Source organism: Cricetulus griseus (assembly GCF_003668045.3).
Source record: "Cricetulus griseus strain 17A/GY chromosome 1 unlocalized genomic scaffold, alternate assembly CriGri-PICRH-1.0 chr1_1, whole genome shotgun sequence".
Taxonomy (NCBI): Eukaryota; Metazoa; Chordata; class Mammalia; order Rodentia; family Cricetidae; genus Cricetulus; species Cricetulus griseus.
In genome coordinates this window covers 130,820,487-130,842,227 of record NW_023276807.1, presented here as the reverse complement: position 1 = coordinate 130,842,227, position 21,741 = coordinate 130,820,487, and the positions used below count along the sequence as shown (strand labels likewise).

At 41.2% G+C, this 21,741-nt stretch overlaps 1 protein-coding gene across 1 annotated transcript in view; it reads right to left on the bottom strand.

Moving 5' to 3' along the window:
* The window catches only part of Nwd2 (NACHT and WD repeat domain containing 2), a 154,905-nt gene that overhangs the window by 12,802 nt on the left and 120,362 nt on the right, over positions 1-21,741 (bottom strand). The window contains exon 4 of the mRNA XM_027390701.1: positions 256-459. Within this exon, the coding sequence (XP_027246502.1) occupies positions 256-459 (204 nt within the window). The remainder of the gene's footprint in view (positions 1-255; positions 460-21,741) is intronic.

Below are 21,741 nucleotides of genomic sequence, written 5' to 3'. Positions count from 1 at the left end.
TTGTGCCAAGTTGACAATAAAAACTAATTGAGACAAGAGGTAAGATAATGGTGGAATCATTTTGAGTATTAATAGGATATGTGAACTTACAAATGATAGGCATGACATATGCCAATAAGAGCAAGCTAAGTCTTAGTTTCATATCTCCTGAGAGAGTTTACAACTGATAGACTTTCCTTAGTATAATTTACAATAGATATACTCCAGAGAGAAGGGAAATCACCTCAGAGGGACAGTCAGAGGAGGCAGACTTACTGAGTTCTTGTTGCTTCTCGGCACCTCTAGCCTGGGTCTGAGGTAATACGCTGCTGGCACAGAGTTCTCATCCCGGCAGTACCAGTCTTCTAGTAACTTCGTGTCCAATTTTGCCTCCACGGCAGCGTCCAAAATCATTTCAAACTCCGAAGCTTCAACTTCCCCCGGGATTCGAATGTTCCCATATTTTTCACCTAGAAGTCCCTGTGTATCAATAAGAAAGTTCATTTTATACCCACAACATGTGAACACTCAGTAAATATTAATAAATAGCAAGATACATTGTTAAGGCCATTTTTTTCGTCACAGTGTATACAAATACAATTAGATCAACTCTAAGTTATTTAATATACTTAGGAAGTAGTTTGCATGTTCTGTTAGATACAATTTAAAAGTTTTACCGAAAGTTATTCAAAGTTTATATAACAAAACAAAAGCTGTTCTATGCTGATATTTGTTGGTGACAAAGAGACATGATGAACTTTATGAAAATTTCGAACACTCAAATTGCTCTGCCGAGAATGATGGTATGACTATCAGTCCCAGACCCCACACAATCAGGGAGTCCAGGAGGTAATGCCACTGGGTACAGTGCTACTACCAGCCCCACTGTACAATGTACATAGAAATGTACATAGAATGTACATAGTACATAGAAAATAGCATTGCCCCTATTAGATTTGCAAAAATCTCCACAGAAAAAATAAGCAAAAGATTCTCTTAGTGATTACATGAAAGCAATATATAACCACACAGTGCAAATAGGTAAAATAAGCCATGATTTCCCTGAGCTCTAGGACTTACCCATCAGACTTGAGAATGGTCAAATCTCATTTCCTAATGTTTGCTCTGAAGGTCACCCGCCTTAGTGGCACCCAGAATACTTTTTAAAATGGAAATTCCTAGTACCATCTCAAGATTAAAAATATTGTAGAGGATCGTGGGGGTAGGACTGGGGGGAGTTCAGGAATTTGCATGTTTTTTTAAAAAAGCAAAATTAGAGTTTATTCAGAAAAGACTAATGTGGATCTAAATTTAAGCACAGGCAGTAAGTGCACGAGAGAGAGAGAGAGAGAGAGAGAGAGAGAGAGAGAGAGAGAGAGAGAGAGAAAGAGAGAGACATTGAAGAGAAGACAGGCAGTGCACACATAGAGTAGGACCAGTTTCTCAAGTCCAGAACTTGCATTTTCTCTTTTTTTTTATTAATTGCATTTTCATTCTTATAGCAGTTTCCCCTCCCTCTTCTCCTGCCCCTCTACCTCTCCTCTGCATCCCCATCCATTCCTCCTCTGTTTCTTTTCAGAAAGGGGCAGCCTCTGGGGCGCCCCCCCCATGTCAACAAAGCATGGCATATCAAGTTGGGGTAGGACTAGGCTCCTCCCTTTGTATTAAGGCTGGGCAAGGAGACCCAGTATGGGGAATAGGCTCCCCAAAGCTAGCTCAAGTGTTAGAGTCAGGCCCTGATCCATTGCTAAGAGTCCCACAAATTGAATATTCTACACAACTGTCACACATTTGTAGAGGGCCTAGGTCAGTCTCATGCAGCCTCCCTAGCTGTCAGTCCAAAGTCTGTGAGCACGTACGAGCCCAGGCGAATTGTTTCTTTGGGTTGCCCTGTGATGACCTTGAACCCCCTGACTTGTATAATCCTTCCCTCTCTTCAACAGGATTCCCAGAGCTTGGTCCAGTGCTTGTCTGGTGATCTCTGCATCAGCCTCCATCAGTTCCTGGATGAAAGCTCTCTTATGACAATTGGGGTGGTCACCAATCTGATTACAGAAGGCCAGTTACAGGCTACCTATCCTCTATTGCTAGGAGACTTAGCTGGCCATTTCTGGGTTAGGGAAAAACCTGGTGCCAGGGAAACTCCCAGGAATTCACAAGGATGACCCCAGCTAAGACGCCTAGCAGAACTTGAATTTTCAACAGAGTCACAGTTTCAAGAAGCTGTACTTGTGTGCACTGGGGGATCCATGGTCTCATGAATGATGTTTGGCTGGTACTGAAGTAGAGTAGCTGGGAATGGAGTAGATCATTACAAAAATCGAAGTCTATTTAAAAATAATTGTTTCTTTGAGTGGAGCACCTGGCTCCAAGCAATATAGTTATTTGATCAATATAGTAAGGCTAAATGTACCATAAAGATGACTAATGGAAAAATTTCCGTATTCAATTCAAATAACAAGCACATATTGGGTGCCTACTGCATAGCGGTAACACAGAACTTTATAGAAGTAATAGCATGCTGGATAGATTTAAAACTACTTATTGGATTGTTCTGCCCTCATCTTTTTCGTCTATTGATTGTTCCTTTAGGTGGAATGCTCATAAATCATGCGTTAGTTACTTTTTTCAGGAATCTAAGACAAGGGTCTATCCTAGTCTTATCTAGTTATATTAGACAGTAAAAAAGAAATTTGCTGGCACATTTTTTGAGGAAGACTTTTATTTTGGTTCTTTGTATTTATAGGTCTAATGTAACACACAAGTTTGAAAAACACAGGTATTTATCAGGGGTGAAGATTGTTGGTTTAGAGTGTCAACCTAACACAGTTGCCAAGTCTAATGTGATGGATAGGTCAGAGCAGGGTAAAGAAGCTACATTGCCTCCACAAGCTTTGCAGGAAGACTCTGTGGCAAAATGGAGTCCCAGTGAGATTATTTCTTGACTAAGCAGCCATGGAAAATGCTCATGAGTGACCTTGAGGTGGCTGCAGCTTCTCTGCCCACTGTCTCCTTTTACCACCAAAGGAGAAAAAGATTTTCTACATCCTTCTGCCTGCAAACCCAAGCTTGTTTTGTCTAGATAAACATTTGCTGAGGAAGCAAAGGACTTCCTGTCATTTTGCATTTTTATTAGCAACAAATGTGCCTGGAACCCTGGACAGAAGAATTGCATAGGAAGAAAATAAGCTTTAATTTTCCATCGAATTGTTAAGCAGTCTGTCCATATACTTAGGAACATAACATGAGTTTTTCCTGCATGCAGAATGCCGTAATCACCTCTCTCCCCCACCCCATCAAATGTGTAACATACGTTGGTCCACTCTTAAGTGCTGAGGGTAGCTTATATAAGTTAGGTGAGAAGCAAGCTTTTGGTTGCTCAAATCCAATCTAAAGAGTTATATACAAAGAAAAATGTAAGAACAAATTAAGCACTTTCAGGCATAGTTTTGGCACAAGTGATTCTAGTGAAAGAAATACACTGTGACGCTTTGGCATTTGTTGGGATTGGTGGTTACACAACACTGAAATGTATCAGATGTCACTGCATTGTTTGCCTTACAATGGCTCCTTTGTTTTTATTTTATACCTTAAAATAAGGTTTTGCTTACATGCATGCAAGTGCACCATGTGTGTGTCTGATTCTTGAAGAGGCTTTGGATACCCTGTAGATGGACTTATAGGTAGTTGTGAGTCACCATGTGGATGGGAACTGAACTTTGGTTCTCTAGAAGAGCAGTGAGTACTCTTAACTGCTGAGCCATCTCTCCAGCCCCCTTAAATGGCACATTTTATGCTATGTGAATCTCGCACAGGTAGAAAGGGAGAAAGAAATGCTCCCCGAATACTGAGACTTCCTAACTATTAGCTTCAATGCATAAGGGCCTTCTTTTTCTTTCTTCCTTTCCTTCTCCACCTGCCAGTATGGACAAATCTGAACCACTGCTTTCAAAGGCTTAGAGATAACATTTTCTTTCCTCTCTATTGATTGATTTTTCTGTTCCGTTGGGCAAATATTGATCTGCCTTCCCCTGGCTCTGTATGTACAGTTAACTCTGTCTGGGCTTGAGCACTTTTGGGTTTGGGCCTGGTGTGAGGGCATACTGTTTTTACTGTGGCAGACAGTACAGACACTGTAGGATCCTTGAAGGGTTTGATGAACTGCGTGTCTGGAAACAGACTCATTATGGGTTTATGGGTATAATTTTTTATATGGAGGTAGCAGGTGTTCATGAGCCATCACTCATGGGAGTAGCAGGAATGAAGAAGAGAGGTGTCTACCCTACCTTTACCCTTGTGTTGGCAGAAACACATACCCTGCAAATGCCCTATTCCTTGACCCAGTCATCATTGGTAAGACAAACTCCCTTCTCCTTTCTTTCTTTCTTTCTTTCTTTCTTTCTTTCTTTCTTTCTTTCTTTTTTTCTTGGTTTTTTTGAGACAGGGTTTCTCTGTGACTTTGGAGGCTGTCCTGGAACTAGCTCTTGTAGACCAGGCTGGTCTCAAACTCACATAGATCCACCTGCCTCTGCCTCCCGAGTGCTGGGATTAAAGGCATGCACCCCCAACGCCCGGCTCTTCTCTTTTCTTATTAAGAGAAAAATTCCCACTTTAAGTATAATTTTCCTTCCAGGAAGTCTCATTAGCTCTTCAGACTTTAATCTGGGGAGAGTTGCTGACAAGGATCTCCAGGGTTCACAGACCCTCAAGTCATCTGCCCCAGCCCACTTCTGGAAGACACAGTAGCACCAGTACTTGCACAGGGATCTTGTACCATAATAGCCCCATTCTTTCTGTTCATCCAGCTTCAGGCATGTTCTCCCTTCTCAGAGTGACTTTGACTGGTTGAGTTTCTTGTGATGTCTCTGCTAGCCAGTGCCCTTCACTGGGCCACCCAGTGTGGTTTGTGCACTGCACAGTCTATGAGGTTTGTGGCCTTGGATTTGGTATCAATCCAATATATGGTTGAGGGCTGGGACAACGTGGCTATGGTGAATTCCCAGGCACACATGACTAATGTTTATTGTTAGTGCTTCACAGTGGAGTGGGACCAACCAAATCTTACCAGCATCAGCTTCTTGATGTATGATGTTCTGAGTGACAGGGAAATTGAAAAGTATCTACATAGCAATTTACATTTTTAATAAAAGATAAAGTTTAGAAGTACAGTTTACTCAAACTTTTAAAAAGTATCATATGTTCCAAGAAGAAAAAGTGAGTGGATGGTTAATTTTGTGTGTCAGTTTCACTGAATCATAGGCAGCCTAGACATCTGGCTAAGCATTACTTCTGGGTGTATATGAAGCCTGTATCTGGACAAGATTAACATGGAATCAGTAGACTTATGAACACTGATTGTCTTCCTATAACTAGGTGTGCATCACTTGGTACTTTGGGAAACTGAAAAGAACTGAATGGCAGAGGAAGGAGAATTTGTTCTCCTTGTCTGCCTCCTGAATTGAGACATTGACTTTCTTTTGCCTGTGGACTAAGTCCCACCGCATTGGTTCTCCTGGATCTCGGGACTTCAGATTTTGTTCAGAACCATACCACCTTCTTTCCTGAGCTTCATGTTCACACATGGCAGTTGTGAGACCTTCCAGCTTTCATGATTACAAGACAAGAGGCAATTCTTTGTAATAAATCACACATGTGCGTACACACGCGCATGTGCACATGCACACACATACACACTCTCTCTTCATTCTGTTTCTCTGAAGAATTGTGACTACTACAGGGGTTATGAGAAAGTGGCAATGAATTGGGAAGTAATGACCAGTGACGAAAATTAGATACAAACTAAATCATGTCCACATTAAAGATAATCTAGATATAAACTCTTAAAAAGGTCAAATTGTCATCGCTGTCTCAGTTACTTTTCTATTGCTGTGCTAAAATACCATGGTTAAGGCAACTTGTAAGAGAAAACATTTAATTTGGGGCTTGCAGTTCAAGAGGGTTAGAGTCCATGATCGTCCTGTCAGGGAGCATGGCAACAGGCAGGCAGGCATAGTGTTGGAACAGAAGTTGAGAGCTTACATCTTTAGACACAATCACTAGGCAGAGAAAGCTAACTGGGAATGGTGTGGGCTTTTGAAATCTCAAAGGCCACCCCCAGTGACATACCTCTTCTAACAAGGCCAACTTTCTGACTCCTCCCTAAACAGTTCCACCAACTAGGGACCCAATATTTAAATGTGAGTTGTTGGAGGTCACTCTCATTCAGACCACCAGAGGCACCAATTGATAGAAGCATAGCATTTTGAAAGTTATCCATAGCTCAATTATTCTATTCTTTTTTCAGGTTTATTTTTAATTATGTGTATGCATGTCTATGTGTGTGTGAGTGCAGGTGTCAGCAGAGGCCAGAGATGTCAGATCTCCTGGAGCTGTGGTGAGCTAACTGTCCTGGGTGCCGGGAATCAAATTTGGGTTCTCTGCAAGGGCAGGGCAAACTCTGAATAGCAGAGCCATCTTTCCAATCCCCTAGAGATATACTTTTCATAGGCAGAAGTGTGTAACATTTTCTTATTAGTGGGATAAAATGCCTGACAAAAGTCTGTTAAGAAAGCCAGGGTTTATTTGGCTCACAGTTGGAGGACATAGTCCATCATAGCAGGCACTGTGGAGCAGTGAGAATGGCTCTGAGCATGGGGGCAGGAGCCTGGGGGCATTGTGTTTGGTCAGGAAATAGAAAGAGTTGAATGCTGATACTCAGCTCATTTTCTTCCTTTCCGCTTTCCATTTGGTTTATAAGCTCAGTCCGTGGGATGGTGCCACCCATTCAGGCTGGGTCTTGCTTGGCTCCTCAGGAAAACCTCTTTGGGAACTCTCATAGACATGCCCAGAGGATCAGTTTCTAAATGCAGTCAGGAGGGCAATGAAGATTAACTATGTCAAGAATGGATGGTACTTGATGTATTTGATATATGAATTTACCTACTTTTCATTTCAAAGTATTTTGTTATCCAGATAACTGATAATTCATGATGGGTTTGATAGTTATAATGATTAGATATTTGCTGTCACTGCTACAGAAAAAAATATCTTTAATTTTTTTTTTTACAATTTATACATGGTGAGACTATGATTTCACATGTCACAATGCAATTCCCTGAAACAAGATATAGAAACAAAGAAATTTGCTTGCACATGCCATGAGTGATACAGGCATAAGGAACATAATGAACAGGAAAGCGTCAACATAAGACGGGCATGGTTGGTAAATGTAGCATGATGGGAGTGAAGTCAAAGACTAAATGATATGCTAACACATTTGGCAGAGTAGAATAATTAAATTGATGTTTCAGTAAAGGTTCTCTGACAGCTAATTCGTAGCTTTCTCAGAATCACATGGTAGTTTTCTTTCTGGAAGCTGACATTCATCATTTAATTGTGCTTATTACATTTACATACTTCAGCCCACTGTGGAACAACTCTTGTCAGTAATAATTCTGCTATATCTTGTTTGTTGCATGTGCTTTTGTCTGGAAGGAAGCTTCATTCCTTGGAAAGTGCTCAAAACAGCCCCTACTCTTAAGAGCATCAGAAGAAAGGTAGGTAGTGGTCAAAGGGTGGAAGAACTTGCTAATAGAACCATGTGGGGGTGGAGCCTTCATAGAGTTCACAGTGCCACAGTACAGATCACAGCCCTAACCTTAGCCATGAAGAACTGCAGAATATGTAAGGATGCCTGAAACCCCAGTCTAGAGAAAGATAATCAAGGAAATGGTTATAAACAAGGAGCCAATTTTTTTTTTGAGAGGTCATGGGGAGAGCTCTTGAGACATACCAGAAGCAAGATCTCTGTGTATTCAACTGTACCCAGGAAGCAGCTAGGAATGTGGACATGTAGGTCAGATGAGGAATCTGGCTAGAAAAGTAGTATTGGAAGCCAGAAAACATTTATTCAATAAATATTTACTGAAGGTGCAATTTACCTTGCAGGTGACCAATTGTTCTAGTTTTCTCAGGGCTCCCCATATATCAGGACCCTCTTTAGATCCTGGCACACCAGGGTAGTTAGCTATGCTAACAGGACTGACATGATCCCTTTCCTTTTGCATGTTATTAGGTACAGAATCAGACTCCACAGTTGTAGCAGGGGGATAACAGTACCGATGCAGGGTTCAGAGCTAGCAATCTCTATGGTAGCCACACAGAAAGAGTGGAATGGCCTCATAAAAGACACAACAGAAGAAACTAATACTGAAAAAACTGAGGGGGAATAGTAATAAAGAAATAGAAAAATGGATCCATGCTGTAAATAGGCCATTCATGTAAGCAAAACAAAATTCCAATGAACAGGAAAAATAATAATGGCCACTGCTATTCACAACCATAACACTGCAAATAAAAACACTGGCAAGATAGGAACATTTCAGTGATCATGTCAACCAAGAAACACAATGAGAATAGCAAGAGGTTTCCAGGCAACAGGAAAGGGGACACTCAAAGAGAGAACGCTAATAAAAATGGGTATAGCCATATTGAGCATGTAGTTTGGCAGGCACTAGACATTTCTCGGTTTGGAAATACATCTAACTGCTGGCATACAGTTTGTGTACAAGAATGTTAAGACAATTTTTAGCTTGTATCTTGGCTTTATTCTGTGAGAGCTCTAACTTACTACTTGTGCTATAAACAAGGAAACTGGGAGTGAATTGCTGACTGTAATTACAGATCACAGAATTTGTGGGACAGAACCTTGTAGTTTTCTAACTTCTGGAAAATGAAACAATAAAGAAACAAAATAAAGAACACCGCCCCCTCCAACAACAACAACAACAAAAAACCCTAAAGAACAAAACAAATGAGTAACAGATTGACTGTGTCTCCATAGACTAATTTGGTAATTCAACATCTTGTTGCATTTTCAGATACTTTTAAAAAACTAAAGCAAACAAAAATTATTCTTGGAGGTGAGGAACAGGGTCTCTATGATAGTTATTTTGAATGTTTGACTTGACCTAACATAGAATCACCTGAGAAGAGTGTCTCTGTGAGCAATTTTCTGTGTCAGATCGGCCTGTGGCCATTTCTTGATTCTGTTAGTTGAAACCTGTCGAATGTGGGTGGCACCCTTCCCTAAGCAGGGGACCTTGAACTGCAACACAGTAAAGAAAGTGAATGGAGCACAAGCATGTGTGTATTAATTTGTTCTTCTCTGTTTCTTGACTATGGATGCAACGTGACAGCTGTCTTGAAATCCTGCTACTATGACTTCCCACATATATAACCCTGGTTTGTGAGTGAAAATGAGCCATTTCTTTCCTAAGTTGTTTTCATTGTGATATATGAGACATATGAAAGCCTCAGGTAGCCTAGGTTAGCCTTGAATTCACAATGTAGCTAAGGATGACCTTTACCACCTGAGTACTGGGATTAGAGGTGTGGAACACTATGGTCTATTTATGTGGTGCTAGGTACCAAATCCAGAGGCTCATATATTCTTGAGGTAAACACTTATTCAGTTGATTTATTGAGTTTGGGACACAGTCTCACTATGTCACCTTGGCCGGCCTGAAGCTCACTATGTAGACTAGGCTGGTCTTGAATTCATAGATAACTGTCTGCTTCTGCCTCCTGAGTGCTTTTGGATTAAAGGCTTGAGCTACTATACCCAGTAGACATCAAGCTTTACATTTAAATCTTATGCTATATCCTGGTTTCTAATTTCATACACATTAGCATAGATTTCTTGCCCATGGAACCTGGCTTCTCTTAACTGGCGAGGTTCCTGTCCTAGCTCAGTTTTGCCACATCTGGCCTGCAGCAGGCTCTGGCTTCTCATTCTGCTACCTTGAAGGGTCGGCCCTGTTCATCATTTTTAAGGATTTTTCCAATAGGTCTGTGTGTATAGGCCCTGTGGGGGCCTTTCTCACTGCTTTGAAAACCATGCAAAAAGCTAGATTGACTAAGCATGACACTGGCCTACCGTTCTCAGAGCAATTTCTTGTTTGCAACTGGGTAAGAATCAAACAAGCCTGGAGGGAAAGGCTTTTTTTGTGCTTTTCCTGGCACAGGGAAAATTGGCTTATTGAGTATTCACTGTCTTAAATATGACAACAGTGCTACTAATAGGTGTTCTTAACTACATCTATGGCTTGCGAAGGCCTGCTGCAATTGAAAAGGGTTCCCTTTAGTATATGCCTAATTTTAATTGGAATTTCAGATTTATGAGTTCTGGATGTTGAGTATCTTTTTTTCCCCTCAGTCTTTTTTTTTATTTAGAGAATACTTTATTAGTTTTTGTAATCAAACCCACGTATATAAGACCTTACATATTTAATACAGTGAGTTACCCCTGTACAAATGGAAAAAAATTAAGTTCAACATTTCTAGACCAATATGGCTGTTAATTTCTGTACTATGCCAGGATGTTGAGTATCTTATGCCTATTTATAGAGTAGCATATTGCTAGCTCACCACAGGAGGAGTATATAAACTAGGAATATACTGTTAACTTATCTGATCCATATAACAGTGCTGTGATTTACTGCTCATGCATCAGACTGAGATCTCTAAGGATCAGCAATGTAGCTAAGAACACACAGGTACTGAAGCATGGAGAACCAGACATTTGCCATTCCAAAGTCTATGTTCTTCCATTCCAACTTTCCTCTAGGGAGACTTCTAGATAGCTGATGTATCACTTCAGACACTCTGGGATCTTTTAAAATGAGTTTCTATTTTAAAAAACCAAACTTGTAAAAATTGCTGATACTTGTGTACTGTCTCTTAAATAGAAGACATTGGGTATAGTTCTTCTCTCATAGACAAGGTGGTACCAAGAGTGGTAAAAGCAAAAGCTCTCTGCAGTGTGACCTTGGGAAAGCTGCTTAAGCACTCTATAATCCAGAACCCTCATCTGCAATGTGCTGATTGCAGAAGAGCCAGGCTGAGGGTCAGAGGAATTAATACAAATAAGAGACCCAGAGTGGAGATGGATCCACAAATGCTCTGTAGGACCTATCTCTTTCTTTATTATTGATGGATTTGTCAATAATTTATTATTGCATAATATGTTGATCCAATTCTTTTGTACATTGTTTTTGTTCTATAAATGTCAAGCTGTGAGCTGCCACCCTTCCCTCTGCCATTGTGTTCACGTCTGTCTAGCAGTCTTCTATTATAAGATCAAACAAGGGAGAGAATGTCAACATACCAGCTTTGTAGAGTTGGAGGTTGAGCGTGAATGGCATCTGTAAGGTGAGATCCATGGTGTTAATATAGTTACCTCTAGAGTATAGATGTAACTTACCTTTATTTATTTTATTTTTTTATATGGGTCCTGAGGATTCAAACTCAGGTCCTCATGTTTACACAGCAAATACTTAGTCACTGTCACATCTCCTTGTATTGTTATTTGAAGAGCTGATTGGGCCTGCTAAAAGGTTGGTCTTCAGATGATAAAGTTATTCTGTATAAAATGAAGAAGCTGTCTGGGGAGATGGCTTGGTTGGTATGATGCTTACTCTGTAAGCATGAGGATTTGAGTTCAGTCCCTAGAATTTATGGGAAAGCTGGGTATGGGCCAGCAATATGGTTCAGTCACCAACATTATGGTCTGTTTCACCCATTGTTAGGACTATGTGACTTGATAAAACACACTTCAGCAAGAATTTTTAACTTTAAGAAGTGCTTAATGCTATCATACTATTATACTCAGCAGAACCAAGTATCATCAGTTAGTCAAATCCCACAGTCAGTTCATATTCAGATTTTATCAGATCTTTTAAAATTGTTGCTCTGAGACCGAGAACAAGCTAACCTCTCACATTCAGTTTGCATGCCTCTTGGGCTCACTGAATTTGGTCCTCCACCCTCCCTCTCATGTCATTGGTTGGCTAGAGAAGCCAATTGTCTTCTAGTCCACTTTACATAGTGAGGACCAGCAGCACTTGTGTTTCTTGGGGGTTTGGTGGGATGCACACTTTTTCCTTAGGCTCTGTGCAGTCCTCCCAAGGCAGAAACTCTAGGGCCAGGGCCTTGTGATTTCTGTTTAATGATCTCCCATAACCACTAATTTGAATATCACTGTCTGCCTAGGCTTTTCCATGTATATCTGATTGACCCATTTTCATGTATCTTCTTTGGTTAATGATCAGAAGCTGAGAGTCTTGACTTAATGCAGGTTCGGTGAGTTTTTTCTACCTCCCCTTTCCTCTGGGCCTCACAAATGTTAAGCAAGACATTTACTACTCAATTACATGCACATCCCTCTTTTTACTTCTGTTCATTTTGAGGCAGGATGTCACTAAGTTATGTAGGCTGGCCTTGAACTCAACTCAACTCCAGGTAGGCCTTGAAATTGCAATCCTTCTGCTTCAACTTCCTGTGGTAGTCAGTTCAGGCCTAACCTCGTTAGGTTAAGTTTTGCCGAAGCTGTGTTTTCCCATTGTGTTAACTTGGAAGCACGCATTTGCTTCTGACCCATGCTTAGTTTTATTGAGAATGATAGAGCTGGAGGCATCACCTGCAGGCTTGTTTTCTTAGTGGTCTCGCCATCACTAATGACATTGTCTGAACCCACTGTTTTCTTTGGGCTGGGAGATAATTTTCTACTAATACTCATTCTGCATTCATGAATCATTTTCAACTTTTTTTTTTGTTTTCCTATGGCTACTATGACTTATCTGGGGATTAAGACAACCACCATGGTATATTTATGGTATAAAAGTTCATATGAATTCTATTTACAAATTTATAAAACTTTCAGTAGTTTTGCTAACTCTTAGGATGAACTAAGTGGTGTGGAAACTACTTGTTTAATTAGTGAAGTGAACACATTGTTCTTTGTGTTTGCTTCTCAATACCTCACTCCATCTATGATGACATAAATATGATATATTCCTAGCAACCTGATAATGATGTTAAATTAGATGAAGGCTGTCAGAATACCAAGGTCCTTAGTAGACCTCACTCTATATCTATGAGGTAGAACAATGGCTCTCAAACCCTTCTGACCCAGATCTACAGAAAAATGTTGTGATCCTGTTTATACACATACTCAAACATATAAACACATACACATGAGAAAGGAAAGCATTGCTCTCTAATCTAGAATTAGAGAATTTAAACTTCTGGGAGGGAGGTTCAGTAATGATTTTCTCCAAGTGATTAACTATGTTCCCGTTTTGTTCTGTTCTGTCCTATTTCATCAAAAATTTCAATTTAAGTGGGGGAAATTTCACAGGGCCCTATCATTAGAAATTAGCAACTGCTGAGATCAGGAGAGAGAGAGAGAGAGAGAGAGAGAGAGAGAGAGAGAGAGAGAGAGAGAGAGATTAGTCTTCCCAAGGAATGGTTACCCTAATTGGTTATTCAGTTTCAAGTGGTCAGTCCTAGAAATATATACATGTGGGTAACACTGAGTTGACTCAACAAGTTGTATTTATGTATCTATTTATTTATATGTATAGATAACAACAATATTTAAGGAAGAGGAGGCTATGAATTTGTGAGGGAGTCCGAGGTGGGGGCAAGGAAAGGGTAAGATGGAGGAGAGGGAGGGTAAAATGATGTAATTACATTTTAACGGAGTAAAATAGATTCTGGTGGCAATTCACTAGGCTAGAATGATTTCTAGATCCACTATTAGATTGCAAAATGAGCTGGCCTCTGATGGATAAAAAGGATTTCATCTTCAAAAATGTGTAATCTTTCAAAGAAAGAAAGTCTCTTACAGAGATCTGCAGTCACTCCCCTAAGATTGCTTCTCCCTTACCATTCTGTTTGCTGCAGGCAAGTGCCCCTCTGATCCCAGCCACACAGTTAACTGCTCTGTGAGGTAGTGATGTGATCAAAGCATAGGCTCATGGAGTTAGAGGACAATTGATCTGAGTTAGGGACCCCAGCAAGGCTTCACACTGTGAACAGGATGTCATACATTTATTTGGGAATAATTACAGTTATCCATGGGGATGCAGGTTTTTGTAGGAAAGAAGAGAGGCACATAGGCAAGCAGCCACGAGAGACAAAGAACATTCTGGAGTCAGTGAGGTTTCACATTGTCTGTGGGGAAATGAACTCCAAAAAGGAAGGGTGGGAAAGAAGTAAAACTTGAAGGGACCCTGCTGGATGAAAAGTACCTAAATGGGTTCACTGGGGTGGGAGTGAGGACGGAGATGGACTTGTTAGGTGAAGTCAGTAGACAAGCAAAACCTCACGACTGAGAAGCAGGAAGTGTCTTTGACAGGCATCAAGAAGCTTGGCAAAAAAGAAGCACATTCATAGAACAAAGACATCTGTTCAACGATGTTCATAGCAGCACTATTTGTAATAGCCAGAAACTGGAAGCAGCCTAGATGCCCCTCTACCAAAGAATGGAGTACTACTCAGTGGAAAAAAACAATGGAATCTTGAAATTTGCAGGAAAATGGATGGAACTAGAAGAAACCATTCTGAGCGAGGTAACCCAATCACAAAAAGACAAACATGGTATGTACTCACTCATATGTGGATTTTAGACATAGAGTAAAGGATTACCAGCCTACAATCCACACTTCCAGAGAAACTAGTAAACAAGGAGGACCCTAAAAGAGACATACATGGTCCCCTGGAGAAGGGGTAAGGGTCGTGATCCCCTGAGCAAATTGAAAGCATGGGAAGAGGGGAGGAGGGAGCTACGAGAATGAGAAGGGGAGAAGAAGAAGGATGCAGAAGTCATGAGGGAGCAGAAAGTTTGAGTCAGGGGAAGAATAGAAGAAAGGGTATGTGATAGGTAGGGTTTTAGTTGGGGGAGTGTGGTAGGGGAGGACGGGAGGGAGAAGGGAACTGGGATTGTCCTGTAGATCAATCTTGTTTCTAATTCAAATAAAAAATGACTAAAAAAAAGAAGTTTGGCAAGATGATAACAAACTTTTTATTTTTCTCAACAAATCGTAGCACTACTCAAGGCTGATGTGGTGTCTTTGGTGAGTGTTTATGCTTTTCCCTAACATTAAGACTTCTCAGCAAACTGGGCTAAGTAAAGGTGAAGGGATTCCTCAAGTGGAGACGAATAGGAGACTAGGAGATGACAGCCACTTCTTTCATGCCTTAATAAATAGGGAAAGCATCTCACATGCTGGTGTGTTTGGCTGTGGTTTGTCTTCTCTAACACTCATGCTGAATATTGCTTCCCAATGTAATGGTGCTGAGAGGTGGAGAAGCCTCTAAAAGGTGGTTGGATTAAGAGGGCAAGCGCTACTGAAAGGTGTCATGCCCATCTTTTGATGAAGTATGAGACAGCTAATGAGACCTCTGCTGGTCACTGACTCCTTCAGGCTTCTGTCCTGGAAGGCTCATACGATTGCACTTTTAATCCTAACTATAGGAAACAGAACAACAACAAAAAAGCTATTGTTCTTTAGGGAAAGGCATACCTTTTCTAATTCCCATTTTAAGAAATGCAAACTGATCGAGATTAACTGTATGTAGAGCCCACTGTGTTTATGATGCATTAATAGTCACAATGAAAAACTCTCCACGGGGGCTTCTTTGAAATGCCCATTTGTCAAAAGCAAGCACAGAGGGGAATTAGTTGAAGCGCTTGAGAATTCTTAGCTAGCTTTCTCAACCTTGGCAACTGTCATGAATGCTCATTGGAAAAAAACGGTCCTTCCAAGTGAATTGATGATGACAGAGAACTCTTTTCCATTTGAGGAAGGAAATAAATGCCACCACTCCAATTTTCTGACTATGGATGGGCAATTCCTTCTCACTGTGGTCTGGTTAACAGCCAAAGGAAAGTGAATCTGTGCTGAATGAATCTGATGCCCCAAAACACAACCCAGAAAGGTGATTTCTCTTTGTTTTCCCACTGGAAGGACTGCCAGAGAAATTGAACTGTTAGCTTTGGGCTTCTTCAGTCTGGAGACGTTCAGGACAGATAGCAACATGTTTGGAAATGAACACCAGGAGTATTAGAATAGATGGGAAGCAAACCAATAAAAACTTCATGAGAAGCAATTTGGCCATATGTGTCTGTTTAGATTCAATTTCCAAGGCTTCAAGTTTTGAGATGGCTGATGTTATAGATTCTAGCACTTACGCTTAGTTTCAGTGACCTACTACCTGCTGATTTAGAAGGGACTGAAAAGAGGTGTCCAGAAGCTAGAGAGAGGCAACCCTGAGGCAGGTATGCTCAAAGTAGTTCTTGCCTCAGCATCTTTGGCAGAACCGTTCCCAACCCTGATCTCCAGACCCCAGCCTGGGCACTGTATTCTGTAGCCTGAGGGTAGATCCAGGGCCTCTCCATTTAGCAAGGAAAGCTACACTCCTAAGCAAAAGTGTGTAATATAGACTGTAGTGAAAGACTAAAGGAACTCCATTCACTCTCAGTGAGTCTGGATGTCAAATCTGGAATTCAGCATGATAGGTCTAAGTTCCTGTTGGGGGGCAGTTTCGAGACTCAGGTTACCACGATATGGCTGTACATGATTCTTCCAGTTTCTTCCTGTGTTTTGTTCCCCTTAAGCAATCCTTTTGATTTGTTCATATAGTTCTGAGTTCAACTACTCTAGGCATGGACAAACAGATGTTTATGATGGATGTTAACCACTGACAGCTAGGTGTGAAAAACATTACCACTCCAGATTGTATCAGAAGTTACAAAAATAGATAGGACTGAAGAAAATTCTGAAATCAAGAAGGAGGTCCCTTTACAGCAAGGGGCAAGAGGCATATTTGTCCACTAAGTTTAATGATGAAGTTTCAGAAAGAGGATCTCAAAGAAAAATCTTTAGAAGTTTTTCAAACGTGTATCTAATTTAAAAACTTAGAGAATAAAGGTCTTTAAAAATGCACAAACATATTAACTGTTTAAAAATATTTATATTTCTTAAATAATTATAGTTACCTGTGTGGGCCATATGAGAGTAGCACTATCCACAAAAAAAAAAATCAGGAATCAGGAGGCTCATGGATCCCCTGTTTTTCATTGTGTATTTACTACTGAGCCCACCGGGATCTACTGGATATCGTCAAATACATGGCCACACAGACATCTCTGGTTAATCTCAGTGGGTCACAAAAAATGATTATATATAAATCATGAACGAGAGAAAGAGAGAGATACAGACAGAGACACAGAGAGACAGAAAGACACACAGAGACAGAGAGAGAGGAGAGAGAGAGAGAGACAGAGAGAGACAGAGAGAGAGATTTGGGCAGAAGACAGAATTGACAGGGGATGGTTGGGAGATAAGGATGGGAGTGTTCAGTATGCATTATCTACATGTGGAAATTTGTTTAAAAACAACTTTTATTTATAGAAACATATTTAAGTTGACATTTGAAATTAAAAAAAGAATGTGGCATTAAGGAGTGCATGGCTGGTTGAATCCAGGTCTTCTCCTACTGTGTTCCTGGAATTGAGGATGGCCAGGGATGCTTAATCAGCTGGCTCCACAGCTTCAGTGACCCACGATATAAAAACGTGACTGCTTCTGCTTGTGTGACCACTCGTTATTTGAGTAGTTTGTGAGTAGGTTTGGTGGGAATCTTCTGAAGATAAGACCTTTGCATTGACTTTCAAATGTGGGCATCTACATTGTTTCTAAACTTTCATTTGAAACACACGGCATCTTTTAAAAAATAAAACAAATTCCTTTCACAGTTCAGCCACCTTCCACTATGAAGTGCTAAGAGTCTTTTTTTTATCACGTGGTGAAAGACAATAAATTTACTAGTTTTTCTTGCATTTCTGAGCAGTCGCTTGCCTTCAGCATCTTGCAGTTTAGCCAGTAAACTTTTCTCTCTCTTAGTGTCAGTTTATTAGTTAGCCAAAGAAATAAAAACTGAAAAACATAGAGGTACAAGCAATGAAGATTAGGTAGATCCCCAAACAGGCTGTTCTTCTGGGAGGGTGACATGGTAAAGAACATGGGCTTTGAACCCAATTGCTAGAAACTGAAGCTTGTTCACAGTGGCTGGGTGGCCCTGGCTGAGTCCCAGTCTCCCTTGGTGCCAGGTCTTCCCAGCAGCGGCTTCAGTACCTCACTAGTCTTTAAGGCTTATGAAGATTACTAAGTACTTTGAATGGAGTGGCCTGAACAATGCCTTGCTCATAGCAAACATTTAGTAAATGTGAACCATTTTAATTAGAAACAGTGGTGATGAAATTGTGCCATCTACTCAATTATGGAATCAAATTTAGGAGTGCTTCCATCACAGGCTGTGCTTTTGGGCAACAGGAGGTCTATTATCAGTTTGGGATTAATTGGGAAGATATACTTCCACCAAATGGATCTTGGCAATGAGACACTTCTAGGACCATAGTGAGGCTGATGTGCAACCCAGAGGCAACGGAAATGGGAGCAACAGAAAAATACAGTATGGCGGCGAGGCAGAGACTGTTTCCAAGGTAACTGGTTGCTAGGGACAAACATTTGGCAAAGCATTCTGGGGAATCACAATTTCTTTGAACAACGGTCAATGAAATGCTCTGTACTTACAGTGAACCTCAGAAAGTGTGAAAGACTCTGGGAATGTTAGGGACTTGGTAATAAGGGCTCTGGAGTCTCTCTTTCTCTAGCTGCTTTCCTCTTGTGCCCACACCATAGGTCTGGGTGACTCCAGAGGAAATCAGGGCTGAGCATGATAGATTTAATTTCCAAATTGGGGAGGGGTACCTTGGAGACCCCTTTCACAATCAACTGGGCAATGCATGTGGCTGTATAAAAGTCTTCTCATTCCTATGTGTTGTCACTCTGTTGCAGTTCTGATTTATTCATCAAGTCCTGAGGAACACTGCAGGTACTGATAAATGGATATTGTTCATGATGGATGGAATCCACTGAGTGCCCTAGGTAAATAACAGTGCCTACACCAAGCAAAACAAGTCTTTGGAATGTGAAATGCTAAATAGGACTATGATCCTCAAGGTTACCCTGAGAAACAAATGGGATGTGTTCATTCATGTATATAAAAATCTTTTAAAAAATTGGCTAACATGATTATGGGATTTGGGGGATGGCTAACACAAGGGTGGGTGGGCAGGCTGGAGCTCCATGGGGTAAAAGCCAGCTTGCTCAGAAGGTATTTGAAGGCAGGTCCCCATATTCTTGGGGACCTCTGTCTTTCTGTCTCCTAAGGCCTCAGCTGATGCATGAAGTCCACATTATTGACGGTAATTTATGGAACTCAAAGTCTTTTGACTTTAATGTTACCTGTACTTAAGCAATACCTTCATAATGATGGCTGGGCCACTGTTTGAACAAATATTTGGGTACTTTGTTGAGTACATTAAAAAGACAGAATGAAACAGAATCAAGGTCTTGCTTGTGTTGTGACCTGGCCAGTGTGACACACAAAACTAAACACCACAAGGTCTCTGTGATGTATCAGGATTTTTGCTGGGACCCAAAGCAAGGGAAATTGGATCCTGTAACATGATGCAGGGGCTACCCTGAATACAAACGGCACATCCCAGTCTTAGCATCATAATCTGCATCCCTCCCATCCATCCAGGTTGAGGAGATGAGATATTTTAAAGGGACTTTTGTTGGTGTGGGGGTACCTGGAGAAGTCCTTTATCTTTTTCCTTTCCCAAATGGAATGGCTTCCCTGTCACCCCCAACTCCATCACAGGAGACTTCTGGTGGAGATTAATGGGCGGTTTCATTACCTGATGAGCTTAAGAAATTTCGAGAATCCTTTTAAATGAATGTCGGGGTGGATGTGGGTGAGGAGGAGGTGGTGGGGAGTGAAGGTGGGGTGGGGTGGTAAAACTTACATAGCTCCAGGAGTGCTAGAAGCTTTGTGACTCTAGAGACCCTGTGAAGGCAGTGGTCTGAGGACAGCTCTGTCCTGGACAGGCTTGGTAAGCACAGCATACTTGGTGACTGGTGACTGGTGACTGGTGACTGGTGACTAGTGACTGGCATGGGTAGTGTGAGCAGACAAACTGCTCTGACAAGCAGCCCATCTGCAAACATCTTTTGTTTTTAAACTTTTATTAGAGTCTAAAAGGGCAGACAAGCTGGGTAGAAGAGAAGAATTGGGGCGGAAGTCCCAGTTAAGACACTAGAGAACATTGCTTGTGTCACAAGGGAGAATTCGTCAGAGGGCTCTTCACAATAAGCTCCAGGGAAGAGCCATTATTTGTAAGCAGACATGACGAACACAAGATGGCAGGTGGTTGGCTAAGACTTTTCAGTTCTGCTTCATTCCCCTCTCTGATTCATCTGGAGGATGCAGGAGCAGCGAGGACCAGAAGCTAGGATCAGGTGAAGGAAGACCACAGAGGCTAGTGTAAGAGTTGACCAGGCCTGCTCACTAGGGCAGATCTGAGAGCCTGAACCCATGTGGCATAGACTTTCAACTGGATGTGGAGGAGATGGCCTGGATTTTCTGATACTTGGGAGCAGGTAATGAAAGGATTTCCCTGTGGGAGATGCCAGGGTGGGAAGGAACCCAGCAAAGTATGTTTGCAGATAATGTTGCAAATCCACCCCTATTCCTTACATGTCCTCAGCTGAGTTACCTTCTTCAGTGTTTCAGGTAAACAAATGTAAAAAGAGAGCTCCCTTTGAGTTCTGTATGTGAAGCCACCATCTGGATGGTCATGCACGAACTCCATTTCTGTCCACAAAGTCCAGGAGAAGGAGGAGGGGTCTGGGAAGAATTAAAGTAAATTAAAATAAAGCCACTTTGTATAACATTTTGAGGAAATGAGCACTTGAAGGCAGATATAACACTCCCAGATCCATACATATTATTGTAATCATTCCCCGCATTAGCTTGCAGGTAAGTGAAGAAGAAAAGTTAATTTGTGATGATTGCAGAACACTCAATGCCAGTACTGACTAGTATAGAACCTTGCTATTAATTACATGGGAGAATCCCCCCCCATAGTATCCTAATTTGGGAATATCCTCAGTAAGCAGTTACTCGACTATTTCTGCCAGAGAGATGTTTTATCAGCTGGTATATATCAATAGCTGACTTTTTTGTCTAACATCGGTACTGAGCCTGGCAGCTATTAAATAATGTAACTATTTCCCTTGCAATGTTTCATTCTCCCTATTGAGATTTCTTGTTTAATCAAATGAAAACAAGGCAGAGTAATAGATAAGGAAAATATTAAGAAGGGGATCTCAGAATGAAGGTAGACGGTGACCCAGTAACAATGAGAGGGCACACACTCACTTGAGTAGCACACTGAGAAAGGTCAGACACTGTTATATAGGTTAGAACTGCTAAGGCTTCCATGGTAGCACGACATGCTTTTCTCCCTCAAATCACATTTATTTACTTTTCATCAGAGGATATTTGGATGGAATAATACACATCTTTCCCAAAGTAATGGTTTAATTTTCAAAACGTAGCTAAATATTCTGTCTGCCTAGAGGAACCGAGGGACCACATTAGTTCAAAGCAGCCCTGGGCATGGATCTGACCTTTACGGATGCATACGGCCTGGCAGGGGAGCCAGATGTTGGCGAACAGGAAAACCACAGAAAATAGAGGCTCCCAAAGTCCTGGTCATGTTGGGAGCTGCAAAGCACATAGGGAAGGTAGGAAGCCAGCACCCCCAGACTCAAGCCAGTGGAGTACTAGCTGCTTTTCCAAGTTCAGTCTTTCAGTGCAGTTTGAAAGACAGATTACAATGCAGTGGTCTCTACTAAGAAGCCCGCAGGGCCAATCTCACCTCTGTGGTGGTATTTATATCTGCCTTGCATTTTATATATGCTGGCATTCTCTGGGAGTTTTCAAGTTATACCTCTATTGAAAGAGTTTTCTCTATTGTTTAACAAGGCTCAGATGTCCTTTTTC